At 50.2% G+C, this 14,925-nt stretch overlaps 1 protein-coding gene across 1 annotated transcript in view; it reads left to right on the top strand.

The window, feature by feature from the left end:
• The first annotated feature begins 6,777 nt into the window (after window positions 1–6,777).
• Window positions 6,778–14,925, top strand: part of Uroc1 (urocanate hydratase 1) — a 30,958-nt gene continuing 22,810 nt past the window's right edge. The window contains exons 1-6 of the mRNA XM_027428850.2: window positions 6,778–6,903; window positions 9,917–10,047; window positions 10,990–11,083; window positions 11,601–11,660; window positions 11,946–12,074; window positions 12,199–12,260. Of these exons, the coding sequence (XP_027284651.1) occupies window positions 6,778–6,903; window positions 9,917–10,047; window positions 10,990–11,083; window positions 11,601–11,660; window positions 11,946–12,074; window positions 12,199–12,260 (602 nt within the window). The remainder of the gene's footprint in view (window positions 6,904–9,916; window positions 10,048–10,989; window positions 11,084–11,600; window positions 11,661–11,945; window positions 12,075–12,198; window positions 12,261–14,925) is intronic.

Here is a 14,925-nt window from a genome sequence, read left to right as displayed (position 1 = left end):
ACTGTGTCCTGCACGTGGCAGGCAGTTATCCGGTACAGTACATTCTCCCACTGAGCAGTCAAGACCCAGGGCACGCCCAGTCCTGACCTTAGTCTAGGACCCGCCCAGGAGTGGCGTCTAGCGTCTAGCGCTTCTGCCAAGTGATAGGTTCCCGCTCAAGCTGGCTGAATGGGTGAAGCTGGAACCCGGACAGTGAGACGCAGCGTCTAGCCCTGTTACTAGTCATTAGGACCCTCTTCCCTGTGCAGGTGGGAATTAGGAGTGGAGAAATTCTCAGGTATAGGTGCCCCAGGTCCATGGGCCATACTGGCAGAGCCAGAAGTTGCAGCTCGTGTCGTGAGAGCCAAAGCCATGTTGCTCAGAAACTCAGGCTCCAGGTGCTCATGCTGGACGCTGAACCCTGGGCTTTAACCGCTAGTACTGGGCAGCTATTGTAACCCTAGGCATGACAGCTCTTGTCCCCAGGCTTTGGGACTCCTGGCTCTCAATATTGGCAAATGTCACAGCTTTCAGGCCCAGGGTGCTGGGACCCTCTGCTGTTAAGAATCAATAGCTTCTTGCTGGGTGATGGTGGCACATGCGTTTAATCCCAGCACTCAGGAGACAGAGGTAGGCGGATCTCTATGAGTTCAAGGCCAGTCTGCTGTACAGAGTGAGATCCAGGACAGACTCCATAGCTACTGAGAAACCCTGTCTCCAAAAAAAAAAAAAAAAAAAAAAAAAAAAAAAAAAAAAAAAAAAAAAAAAAAAATCAGTAGCTTCTTCTCTCGGCCTGCTTTTTCCAGCCTTAGCCCCTTGGTAACTTCTCTCCACTGGCCTTGCCTACAAAGCCTCTGCTCTCCACAGCAGCCCCTGGGTTCCCATTCTGGAGAAGACCACGTTGGAGAAACCCTCCACATGGCAACACACATGATCATGAACAGAACAGAAGTGTGGCAAGCAGTGTCTGCACCAATCAGGGCCAGCCCTTTTTGCAAATTAAGGACTAAGTTTGCACCAGTCATGGCACAGGTACCAGGGAAAAGGCTCCTCCTCTGTTGTGGGTAAAAATACCCAAGAGTCATGTTGATTTCCCAGACACTGATGGTGGGCAGAAAGTCCTGCATTCTGTGCGAGCTGGTTGGAACAGCAGTAACTGAGTCCATGAATCAGGAGCTAGGGTGTGCCTTGAGATCCAGCAGCTGAAGTCGGAGTTCAGCTTCCCAAGGTGCCCAAAAGAGTTTAAGGCAAACAGAAACCATGAGGAAAGTGCCAAGGTTGTAGGGCTGAAAGACCTCCTACCAGAGAAGGACCAAATAGCTGTTGGGGTCACAAATCTTCCAGGGCCAAGGATCTTAACTTATGTAATGGGAGAAAAAACAACAAGCAATAGAGGCCTCCTTGTAGCTGTCTTAACTAAAGGGCCTGACTCTTGTCCAGTGCCCCAGGGGCCCACAGCGACTTTCAGGTAGGAAGGGAGGTGGGCTGCACCACCATGCAGGACAGCAGTAAAGTGTGCAGGGCAGAGAAAACATGAGGGAGTCCATCTCTGACCCGGCTCTACCTGTTCCAGTTCGCTCTGGGGTGTCGTCATTCTGTCAAGGCCCAGAAGCATGTCAAATAGTCCCAAATAGTGTCTCCTGCTTTTCTTAATGGCGGAGGCCAGAGCGCTGAGCTGAACCACAGCTCAAGGTTATGGGACCTGTACGTGATAGTCCCCGCCTCATGCCAGGGTCAGTCATGAATGTTTCTCCCTTTCCCCACATTGTAGCCTCACTTTCTTATGTGCCTTCAGGTCCTGCTCAAATCCCAGTCCATGCAGGACTTCTCCAGCCTTGAGGAGAAGTAAGGGGTCTCAGGCATGTCTTCCTGAGCTCTAGGCCTGTTGTGCCTCATTGTGTCACCTACTGCTGCTGCAGGCATAGGGTGTTTGAGTTGTAGAGAGACACCAGAGTAAAGTCCAGCCCTTGACAGGTAAAGAAATGGCCGGGATTGTGGCTTAGTGATAGAAGGTTCTCCTCAACTGTGAAGCCCTGGGCTACATCCTGATGCCACAAAATAAAAAATAGAAGAGAACAACATCCAGCAAGTCCTGTGGGCTGGGGATTGCACCTGACTGGAGGGTCTTGGTGCCTCGAAGCCAGCCTCTTAAGGAACCTAAGCAAGCAGCTGGCCCTGTGTGTGCAGGAAGGGCATGGCTGAGCCAGCACTTAGCCTTGAGGTGTAGGGTTAGGTGCTGCACCCAACACTAGTGTCTTTCATGCCATCTGTGTTTCAGCTCCTGTACAAGAGAGGTAAGATTAAACCCCACTGTGTTACGGAGGTTAAATGAGAAGCAGAGATATTTTAACAGTTTCAGGTACAGCAAGTGTCAGACTTGATATTAGTATTCAATAATCCTAATTTCTCCCTCTTATTACCTATTAGTAAAGACTATGAAATAAATAACAGTTATACATTTAGCTTCAAACAGCGATGATGGTTCTACCTTGCTGGGTGGGAACCCAGCTCATACTAAAACCACATCCTTCTCAAGATTCCCCATCCCCAGGGAATGCCTGCTTCCTTCCAGCTCAGCCCAGAACCCAAGGATTCTGGATCACCCACAATGCATATCTGCCCCAAATCCCACCCAAACTCACAGGGATCCTCAGACATTCACTCCCAGAGCCTGGTATAGTCTTCCAATCTTCAGTGTTTTGTCCATCTAGGTTGCCACCTAGTGACTAAAATTGAGAACAACTCAGCCCACTATTGTCCCTAAAGATAGGAGTCCCTGAAGGCAGCCAGGAAGATTTGAAGTCTTGGAACCTATGTGCAGATGCCTGGTAGATTCCTGGCCCGGGTAGCTCCTGGAAAAGCTTCCTTCTTCCTGCTGCAAAGACCCTGAGTGAGTGTCAATTATAGCTAAGTAACAAATTGCCTTGAAATTTAGCAGCCTCCAAAAACCACTTCAGTGCTGTGGACCAAGACCTGGGGAAGAGTCCCGGTAGTATGTTTCCCCCAGGGGTCCCATGCTACTCCAGTCAGATGGCAACTGAGATGGCCATCAGCTGGAAGTCTAGCAGGCAGCACATTTGATGGCTTCATGATCACACATGACATATGTGGCTGTTCTTACTCAGGGGCCTAGAACCTTGGGACCACAGAACATGACTGTGTGGCCTGTCTCACCTCGAACCACTGAGGCTGGACCAGGTCCCAGTGACAAGACTGGATCCATGCCTCACACAGAAACATGCCTGGGAATTTGAAGACCTGATTGTATTCTGTCTCTACATATTAAAGGAGCAGTGAGAAGGCTCTGGGGTGGGTGCTAGTGGAGGGGTGAAATGAGAGAAGGGACAGCTCCCCACATCCTCCACTGGTTGATTCTAAACACCACAAATCTGACAGCTCAGATTTCTGGATGCTGGTTGTGCCTCTTAGCTTCCGTGTTGGTCAGCGTGGGGGCCTAGCAAGAGGCCAAAGCTGTCTCTGTAGATGAAGTTCTTCAGTGTAAGTATCAATGAGAAAAATGCCTACATCTCATATGGTGCTGATTACACGGGCTCATCTTCACGGCCCTTCATGTGTGGATGTCATCCCATCCCCAGCCACATCTGTGAGATACTAGTGTTGTTAGGGTCATATTTTGGTGTCCATGGTGCTAGAACCTGCAGATACCACAGTCCCTACCTTACATGTTATAGAGTGGTGTGTAACCTGTGAAGTCCTCCCATTTACCTCCAGTCATCCCTGGATGCCTTATATCTAAAACAACAACACTATCATTGTGCAAACATCCTTTAGACTGTATTGCTGGAGGACCCATAGTCAGGACAAACATAGGTACAGGTCCATACAGGTGCAATTATAGAAATATCCTCATATGTGGATCGTGAGGGCCAACCCTCCTTTCACTCATGGAGACCCAGAGAGGCCAAGAAACTTGCCCAGTGACACACAGCTAGTGAGCAGGGTAGTCGTGGCTCAAGTATAGCACACTGCCGTGTTCAGCCTATGTGAGCCCCTCATCTCTTTCAAACATTCACAATGATTATTTTCTGATTAAATAACTTATTCTAGCATGTTTTGTGAGATGGCACAGGTGCCCCATGTGCCATCTGTCTCCCCAGCAGTGACCTCCTGAACATCCCAGTCAGGATGCTTTTTTGAGGCTGTCTGCCCCCCTTCTTGGGGAGAATATTAAAAATGCCTGAATTGGTTAAAAACATTTAAAAATCAGATTTCACAGAGTTTTTAGTTTTTTCCTGAGAGCGGGGCTCTGTAGGACAGATTATTGAGGGTCTCTGTTAGGGGAAAGGGAATTGGAACAGGGAACAGAGGCCAGCCAGCCAGGTATAATGCAATGCCACCTAGGAGAAAGCCCACTAGGACTGAGAGATAGTGGATTGCTGCTTGTGGGGCTATTTCTACCCCCACCACTACCCCCAAAGGCCAAGGGAGTTAGGGTTTATCCAACTCTGCAGCCTGCTTCTGCCCAATGTGGGAAGAATAGGCTCTAGGCACCAACACCAGTGAGGAGAGAGAAGCCTGTGCAGCCTCTGGAGTGTGGGCCCAAGTGTTCAGGCTCAGAGAAGGGAGGACCATCGCTGGGGCTGCCAAGGTAGGCCTACCTCATTCAGTCTGGTCCCAGGGTGCAACAGTACCTGGGACAAGGTGGTAGTGCTAGGCCCCCTGAGCCTGTAAGATCAGGAGGCTAGGTAGGGGCTAGGAGACCTCCATGTAGGGGACACTGAGGAATCCAGCAGGAGGTACTAGGGACCCCAGAATGAAGAAGACTTTTCTCAGCCACAGACTCTGTGTAACATCATTGACAAGGGAACGAATGTGAGGTTTACTCCCTGACCATTCAGTTCCCAATCAAATACCAACAGGCGTTCTGACCCCATCTACCTGGAGCACTTGCCCCACCCCACAACTGAGGGCTGGGTCTCCAAAGCTGCCCCACTTTAGATAATAGTCACAAGCAAGGCTGTGACCTGTGCTTTGATTGGCTGGCTATACATCAGGGTTCCTATGGCCTGCTCCATTTGTTAAAAATGGCCTGAGAAGACCAGCGGTGGTGGCACACGCCTTTAATCCCAGCACTTGGGAAGCAGAGGCAGGCAGATCTCTGTGAGTTCAAGACCAGCCTGGTCTACAAGAGCTAGTTCCAGGACAGCCTCCAATGCCACAGAGAAACCCTGTCTCAAAACAACAACAACAACAACAGCAAAACCAAAAGCAAACAACCAACCAAACAAAAAAAAATGGCCTAAGATTGAAACTTGAGTGTAGATGGACTGACTAACACATCCCCGGTGCCCCCAAAAGAGAAATCAGTCAGAACCTGCTAAAATCAGGCAGTGTGTTTTTTTATTGTCCCATCTGCCAGAGGAATCAGGTGTCAGCTGAGCAGAAAGTGCTAAGGGTGAGGTGTGAGAGGAGTAGGATGGACACTGCCCAGCCCCCACCCCACCCCCCACCCCCAACTTCTGGGTACTCTACGGGCCTCTGGTGTCTTGATAGGAGCCCTGTGAATCCTTACTTGGGGACTCCGTGGGATTCTTTGCACAGTCATGACTGATGGCATTGGTCAATGGTGATTAACCTCTTTTCCCCTCCCCTCCCTGGGTCCAGGAGTAGAAAGTTTTCCTGGTAAACAAGAGGCTTCTGGGGCTGTCCAGGGGCCGCAAGGCCAACTCTCTAGAACACTGAGATAAAAACACTCTCATCACCCTGGAATTCCACAAGATTTGTGAACTGGAAATTGGACAGCACTAGAGGCAAGAGTCCCCTGGGTCCCCAGCCACAAGAGCTTCAGAGACCAATCTGTTTTTCTCACTATGCTATACCGTCTCTTGTTAACATCCCACCCCACGCCATCCTGTACACTGGACTCAAGAGCTGGAGCCACTTCAATGGTGTCTCCATCCAAACGTGGGGTCCCAGGGCTCCAATCTGAGCGTCACTCATGACCAGCTACAGAACTTCAGCAGTCTCCTTGCCCCTCTGACCTCAGTTTCCTGTTTGGTGAAATGGGACTTGAGCTCTGAGAACCATTGCAAGGGTCAGCCACCTTGTGTGCTGCTCAGACTAGCCAGTGTGCTGCTCAGACTAACCTTCCCATTCTGCCTAAGGCTGGGTGTCATGACCTTTTTCTCAGAGGGAGGAGTTGGTCGCCACCCACCTGTGTACAAAGAGACAGGACAAAGGCCACAAGGTTGATCAGGAATGGTCACCTACCAGGACCACTGGGACTCAATGGTGGGTCCTTCCTGGCTAGGGGGAGGGAAGGGACACCCAGCATTGGCCTCTGGTCTGTGGCCAGGATGATGAGGACGGCTTTCTTGCTGAGCTGTTAATGATTAGGAGATGCTGGGGGTGTGGAGAGCTATTACCACACCTATCATCTGGCCCCTTCCTGCTCAAATGTCAGGGGAGAGGGAGTACAAGGGACTCACTTCTGTAGAGTTTGAGCTGGGTTCAATTTCATGTGACTCCCCATCATCAAGACACATATTCCAACATTGCCACCTGTGTGACATCCTCTAAGACAGAAAACCTCAATCTCAGAGTTCACCGGCACCTCAAACTCCATCTAACCTGAGTCTGTCCTGCAAGGAGCTGCTCCTCCTGGTAACACTCAGGCAGCCTGCCTACCTGCCAGTGATCCAAATGACCTGCCCTTTGTGCCCTCTCTGGACCCAATGAGGGGCTGGAGGAGGTGGCCTTGGGGCTGTCTGTCCCCACCCTGCTTGCCCCTGACTGCCCAGTCACTTTGTGCTGGCCTCCACTTCAGTCTCTGCAGCCATGTCCAGCCTCCAGGAACTGTGCTCTGGCCTGCCCCTACGACCCCTTCCTGAGAACCGGGGGCGCTGGGCTGGGGTGCCACATGCTCCGGTCAGGACTCCAGACCTCAGCCCTGCAGAAGAGCAGGTAACAACTGTTACCCAGTCCTCTGGGGCCCTTTGGTGTCTTTTAGATGGTCAGGGTGTCTGGGTACCCCTTCTCTCCACACCTCAGTTGCCCACCCTCTCCCCACCAGCTCCCAGAGAAGGGTGAGGGCATGTGTTAGTGTCTGTCACCAGATAGTCCTCAGCTGAAGACACCCTGGATTACCTTAGGCTTGGAATTGGGCTCCTCACTTCCCAATGTGAGGGACATTGGGAAGCACACAGGACACTGGGGCTCAAGGTCACCCAAACAGTACTTGGTGGTGCTATGGCCACCTCCAGTGAGGAAGAGGAAGAGGCAGGGTGTGAAGTGGCCCTGGCTCAGCACTTCACATGAACCTTGCCCTGCCCCAAACACTGAATGACTCTTGTGTCCTCTGCACCAGTTTTTCTTTTGTCCCTCCCCCAAAACCTCCCAGTGCCTGCAGCTGTGCAGTCACCATCAAAGACACACAGGGCTGAGAGTGATGGCAGCTCAGGAAGGGCCTCACCTGGTGGCCGGCTTTGCCCTAAGGAGTGAGGCCCAAGAACTTTGCAACTGAAACAAGTCCCTGAGCCATGGGGACTTGTTTTCTGAAAGACACAGAAGTATGAAGGCTCCTCAAGCCCCCATCCTCACCCAGAAACTGCTGTCCCGGGGGAGACCACCCCTAAGCTGTCTCCAAGCTGCCCACAGGCAGGGAGCATGCTTAGGAGCAGCTGGGGTAGGATCCTGGTGGACAGGAGCTGAGAGGGACAGCAGCAAAGGGTCCTAGAAAATGGGGTGGTGCCAGGCAAATCAGGGCTGGTGCTAGAGAGAGAGAGGACAAGGTTGGGGGCGGGGGGAGGGGGGTGTCACCCTGCCTTTCTACTTGACCTGTCTGGTTCTACTGAGCTCCTATCTCTGTTGTGGTTAATGTCCCTCCCCCCTTGGTCACCTCCCAGCTAGGCACCACTGCCTTGACACTCAGCCCCAAGAGGTGGGAAGGCTCCTCCACCCGAGGGCCTCTGCTGACATCCATGAGGCTGGGTGATAGTGATCAGCCTCCAGGGTGTTTTGTGATGGCAGGACAGCAGCCAGGAACTGAGAGATTGGGCGCCTTCCATTTCATTCCTGTATGTCACCAGGTGTTTGAAGGATGCAGCATCCTTAAAGAAAAGGCGACTTGAAGATCTGGGGAGTTAGAGGTGGCAAGGGCTAAGGTTTCCCTCTGGGATGGAGTCCCCAAACCAGTAACAGCTTCTCTTTCATTGAATTGTTTTCTATGTGTGCATGAGCATGTGTGTGTGTGTGTGTGTGTGTGCAAGTCTGCATGTCTGTGTGTGTGGTTTGTGTTCCTGTGTATGCTCATGTATGTTCAGGTGTGCATACTTTGAGTTCTCCCTTGTTTCCACTGCTACATACTGTTCCATTTTTTCATTGTTTGGATGGATGAGGGGGGGCGGGTTGTTCCCTGCTTCCTGCTTTTCTTTGACAGCTTTCTATTTAACTAAGGAGTGCTACCTATTACACTTTAGTCAGTGTACACTCAGCAAGGTTTGTTCAACATTCACAGTGTGTCTCACAGCATGAGAAGTTCTTCTGTTAGAAGCACCTTCTTTTATACCCCCTCCTCTATGTGCAAGTTTCTTTTAGTGACCGCCCCCAAATCCTGCCTCATAAACTGCACTGAGTTGGGCATTAAATGCCATAGCTGAGCCCTTTACTATGGTGGGCCCGAATGCCTGTCTCTATTAACACACTATCCTGAGAGCCCTTTCCCTTGGTGGCTCTGCATACCTGTCTTTGCCAACACACCATCATGAGCTTGAGGGTGGGGTTCCCTGGGGATTACATCTAGGTTCCAGCAACACCAGCATGAGCTCATTGAATCCATGGATAAGAACAGTTACTAAGAAGCCAACCCCATATCCTACAAGGGACCTAGGAGGACTTTTTGGCAGAGGTGATTGTGGCAGCTTAGACAAAGTTTCTAGGGGGGAAATGAGGTGTATATGGAGACAAGAGAAACAGTGCATGGAAAGGCAGAGATAGCCCTTCTAAAATGTGGAAGGTGGAGGCAACTCCATGCAAGTTGAGCTGGGTCTGGGTCTGTGGGTGTCACCAGATAGGTAGTGGGGACCTGTGACGGTTTCTGACTAGGGGCATGGCTTGGTGCTTAACAAGACCCATGCCAGCATTGTATAAGCATTTTTGTAGAGACGTTAGGCAGGGCAGAGGTTCATGAATGCGTCAGGTGACAGTTCTGTGCTCTAGCACTCACAGGGCCCATAGGTGATCCCAACAGCGCACTAAGCATGCAGTTCATTAGCACCTAGGAGGTAGGCTCTAATATCACTCCTACTTTACAGGCAAAGAGAGTAAAGGAGAAGCAGGGCACACGGGTGCTGCTGGGAAAATCCCCTGTTCATACAGCTATATCCCTAAAAACATTGCATCCTCAAATCTACATTGTGCCACATGACACTCAGCTTGGTCCTCACATCTCTGATTCTAGCTGTCCCTTGTCCTCTTACGAGGACCTCCATGATTATGGGACTTTTCACTTGGATATTCTAGAGCAGTCCCAAGCTCCTTAACCTTTTGTTGTGAAAAGTGCTTTTCCCCTTGTAAAGAAATGTGCATGTTGGTGGATGAGAATGTGGCCATGGTGGGGTCATTATAGTAGCTACCATAACAACTATGCACACTGCCCCAGTATGCCCATCCCAGAACACAGCCTCTGTACCATGTCTCATGCCAGCTGCCTCTCTGGGCTTACAGTGGCTTCTGCTTTCCTCCTCTGAGTCTGCAGTCCCAAGGGCAGATGGGACCAAGAAGAGAGAGCTTAAGGTCTGCCTTCATAATGGGAGCCAGCTGTCATCAGGGAAGGCTTTCCAAAAGACAAAGCAAGTGTTCTCAGAGTGGCTCAACCAGTGTCTGAGTGGAGCAAAGGCAACCCAGGTGGAGAGAGAAGATAGACTACAAAGAGGTCCTCAAGGCCCTTAACCCAGCATCTCTCTCCTCTCCTCCCCAGCTGGCTCTGAGGAATGCCCTGCGCTACTTCCCACCTGATGTGCAGAAGCTGTTGGCGCAGGAGTTTGCCCAGGAGCTACGACAGTTCGGACACATATACATGTACCGGTTCTGCCCCAGCATTGAGATGAGGTGAGCCCTCGTGGGTGTGGCTTCAGTTAAGGCTGCGCAGAAGTCAGGAGGAGCCTCAGGGGATCCATGGCTAAAGTGGTCAGTCTGTCTGAGCTGGAGGACCTATGGAGGTGGCACAGTGAGTTGACACCCTTGTGCAGAGAAAGTAGGTAGTGGGTTGTCTTTTGGGGGATCTGGCACTGACATGCCTGGTGAGAGGATGGGGTCTTTATCAGATAGGTCTCTGGCCTGCATTCAGTCCGGTTGATTCTGGAGCACAGAGTCTCTCTGGGACACTGTGTCTTTTGCTATGTAGGGAAGAGCTGGTGAGAGAAGGATGGGGTGGAGAATGGATGTCAACGACTTCAAATCTGTCATGTTCTCCGCTGAAGTTCTTATACTGTGGCACGCACAGCATCATGGGAAGCTTTGTGACAGTACGGAATGCTGGGCCTTAGGGCTCAGCTGCCCTGAAGCAAAGCTGAGAATCTGCATTTTGGATGCTGCAGTTTGTGTCATACAGAACCATTGTTCTGAACATACCAGAAACCCAGACTTGTTCTAAATGGCCCAGAGAGTCTTGTGTCCCCATGAGATAGGAGCCATTGCCCTTCTCCCCCTCTGTACCTGCTGCCACCTGCCATGGAATTGCTGCCCAGGGATGTTTAATGAGTTAATGAAAGAACAAATGATCAAACTGACCAAAGGTAGAAGGCTCTGGAAAGCAGCCATCAGCTTCCAGGCTTGAAGTAGGAAGGGAGAGTGATTGGGGTGGACTGGACTTCCTGCTCTGGGCGTGTGGGAACTCAAGTCACCTAGCACCCGATGGATTCTGATGCTCCACATCCCTATGCTTCTAAGGACTTCTCTCAGGTGCTTTGTCAGCTGGGCCAGGGCAGCATCTTAGTGGGACGGGAAGCCTGAGGGGTCCCTTGATGCCTGATGCTGGACTTGCGCTTGCAGGGCCTACCCGATTGATCAGTACCCATGCCGGACACGAGCAGCTGCGGCCATCATGCACATGATCATGAACAACCTGGACCCTGCTGTGGCCCAGGTAATGGCAGGGAAACAGAGGCCACCATAGTCCAGAGAAACATGACCTGAGATTCTGAGTAATGCTAGCAAGCCTGGTATTCAAGGCTCAGCTTACAAAGCTGGCATAAGACAGTTCCTGGACCTTTCTCTGTAACTATAGGGCAAATCAAAAAATAGGAAACAAATATCAAATAACAATAATGCATAACAGCATATTTGTATAAATGCACCTATAATTTTAGCTTTTTAATGGCCACCTGAAAACAAAAGCATTTAGTAATAGTTTATCATAGGGTATCTTAGAATATTATTAACGAGATCCCTTACATCCCTCCTTTTACACGGAATCTTGATGTGGAGGATATATTTCACTTGGTCAGCCATGCTCAGTAGCCCACATGGCTGGTGGATGCTACGTGTCCCTTTAGGCTTCTCACCTTGCCCTTATGTCATTGCTCCTTTGAGTATAGCTGTCGGTAGGGGCCCTGCTCTCTCTGTCCAGGGCCCCATCTCAGATGATGCCACATCTTTTCCAGTTTCCACAGGAGCTGGTGACCTATGGAGGAAATGGGCAGGTGTTCAGCAACTGGGCTCAGGTATGGTGGCCTGGAAGGCACTCAATGGTCCATAGCTCTGCCTGATGCCTGATGATGCTTCAGTGCTGGCAGTCACCTGAAGATGCTTCACTTATAAGAAGGGGTAGAGTGGTGTTATGGGAGGTACCAGGAGACCCTGGAGATTAAAGAGGATCTGGGTAAACAAGGCCACTAGGATGGACTAACTGAGACCCGCAGGAATCCCTGGGTCTGGGTGTGGGGTACGGGACCCATGTGGGTGCCAGTTCACACTTACAGAGTCCTACATGTGCACTGTCCATTCAGTTCTGGCTGACCATGTCCTACTTGTCAAAGATGACTGAGGAGCAGACTCTGGTCATGTACAGTGGACACCCGCTGGGCCTCTTCCCCAGCAGCCCTGGTGCCCCTCGGCTGGTCATCACCAACGGGATGGTGAGTCTGAGGCAGCAGGCATGGGGTCTGCCCAGGGCCAGGCATGAGAAAGGGGGTGCTGTGGGTGAGGGGACAATCCAGACAACACTACACCACTCACACTTGGTTCCTTCCTCTTTTCTAGGTCATTCCCAACTACTCCTCCAGGGCAGAGTATGAGAAGCTGTTTGCCTTGGGGGTGACCATGTAAGTCACAGTGTCAACTAGATGCTATGGTGTCTGCCTTTCCTTGAATTTCACAATAAGACAACATGACTGTGTTAAACCTAATTTCAGGGAATACTTATTACTCTAACAAAATCGTTTCATTCTCACACAGCTGCACCCTGGTAGCTTTGCATAAGTGCTTACTGGTTGTTTTTTTTATAAGTAACCAAAGAAATGTACAACTTTGGATTCCATTGTTTCAAAACATTTTATTATGAATAATCCCAGACATACAGAAAATTGGATCACAAATAAAACATCACACAGCTGGCTTGAGGAAGACACACGAACACTTGCCCGGTTCTGGACTCTATGCAGCTCAGAGAACTTCTGTATGTTTAGAATAAGGTCATTTTACTAATGAAAAAGAAAAATTGAAAGCCATTTTCAGGGAATACCACCAAAATCCCATGGTAAAAGGCATGGTGGCATGTGTCTTCAAACCCTTCACTCACAAAGGCAAAGGCACGTGGATATCTGAGTCCAAGGTCAGCCTTGTCTACCATAACAAGTTTCACGACAGCCAGAGCTACATAATACAGAGACACAATGTCAAAGCAAAGAAACCAAAAAAAGTACTTCTTGCTTTACATGTCTGTCTGTCTGTCTGTTAATCCATCCATCCATTCAGCTTGTCTTTGGATGAACTTCAGAGTCTATTGGAGACACTGCTGGCTGTAGTTTGATCTTTGTTTTGGGTCTTTTTTTTTTCTTTTTAAAGTGATATCTGCATGTATATGATATCTGTACAGTCAACAAACTGCTGGTTGAAATGTTTGAAATCCAATTCCACACTGACCGAATGCTGGCATTTTCTTGCTGTTGTCCCTTGACAGCAAGTGTGGTTACTATAGCCACCTACACAGCATTGTGTGACGTGAATTACACAGGTTCTGTGCACATGTGCACTGTTTGACAGGCAGGATTTAGGTGTCAGAGGATTTAGGTGTCTGCTGGGGGGTGGTGTCTTGGAACCTGCTCCTGGAAAGGATTCTGATGGATGATTCTCCCACAAGACGCACTCATCCCCATGCTCTACAGAATGTGCTCTGACAAACTGTGCAGCTATGTGACTTGTCTCTTTGGGTACAGGACCCTGTAAGCAACCTGAAGGGCTTCCTGGCTGCTGACAGGGTGTGGAAGCTTTCCGTGTGCTCTAAAGCTAACTCGGGCTCTGCATCTAAAGGTTTCACCCAATGTCATGGAAGGAGTTGCACTGAACAAGAAAAGCCTGTCTGCCCCACATGGGACCCCAGGGGACTGTGTCTCCTGTATCCTTCCAAAGATTCTTCATGCCCATTGTCCATGGCTAGGGGTCAAGACCATCGTGGCAGCCTCTATACTCATGCTTGACAGGAAGAGCTCTACCGTGGAGCTTCGTGGCACCTTGCCTTTCCCCATTGACAATACAGTGTGAAGTCTGTGGCGAACATACCTGGCAATTCGTTCTCTTCGGTGGTATTCAATGGCACCATGGCCCTTCTTACAAGGCTTCCAGTCTTTAGCATGGTACAAAGGGTGTTCTGATGCTCACATCTTCATGGACCTCTGGGATCATCACTCAGGGAAACATCACATAAAATGGAATCTGAAGAATTGGGAGCCAGCGACTTAGACTCCAGGTGACAGTCCAGAGTGTAACCATGGCACAGTGCCTTCCCCCAACAACAACCTTGATGTACCCTGGATTTGCCAGGCTTCTGAAACAGATCCCTTTAGTAGAGGAAAAACGGGGCCTCAGAAAAACTAGTTGCTCTGTTTCTGGCTGTAAGTAGCCTGTGTGTTATATTTGCTGATATTATTGGCCCTGGCAACTTTTTCTGCTCCAGTGAAATCAGCCTGGGGTCAGAGGGCTGAGGGAGTGCATCCTGGTCCCCTACTCTCTCATTGTGGCCATGGGATTGGCCCACACTTTTGTTTCATAGCAGAGCTATAGGCCTTGTCTGGCTGTGGTGCAGAGGGTTTGCCACAGGGAGATGTGGGATGGGACACTGACTGCAAAAAGGATAGAAATCAGGCCTGGTCACACAGCCTATCATCCCAGCCCCTTGGGAGGCTGAGGCAGGAGGATCCTAAGGCCTGGCTGGGATACAGGATGAATTAAAATATGATAGTCTGGGCCAGTATTTTTGTCAACTTAGTAAGGAAAAAATGTTTTTCAAAGAAAAGCTAGGGCTGCAGCTCCACGGTAGAGCTCTTCCTGTCAAGCATGAGTATAGAGCAAAGGTAGGAACTGCAGCGGAGATGGGACAAGGTTCACGGTGTAAGGAAACTGAGAAGACCTGGAGACCAAAACCTTCCTGCCATCAGGGTGGCATGGATAGAAATGACCGGAACATCCCATGTGGGAGGATGGGGGAGCAGGCTCAGGCTTTTGGTTGAAGTAGTCAGCACATTGGGCTGGGGGGCAGGGGTGCCCCTAACCTGCATCAGTTGCAGAAAGCTTTTAGTCCAGCAATTTTATGCTGCAAGTTGCCTTGGGAGTGCCATGTGGCATACTAGTTGAGCTCCAAGGACCAGGAACTGTGTATCCCTGGGCCTGTGTCCCCTGAACTTTTAGGACCTGGACCTCATCTAGACAGAGGAGACATTCATAGGTTCTGTCACAGTAGACTGTGTGAGAATTATCAAATGACAGAGGCAC

Source organism: Cricetulus griseus, chromosome 8 (assembly GCF_003668045.3).
Source record: "Cricetulus griseus strain 17A/GY chromosome 8, alternate assembly CriGri-PICRH-1.0, whole genome shotgun sequence".
Taxonomy (NCBI): domain Eukaryota; kingdom Metazoa; phylum Chordata; class Mammalia; order Rodentia; family Cricetidae; genus Cricetulus; species Cricetulus griseus.
This window is presented reverse-complemented; position numbering and strand designations above follow the sequence as displayed.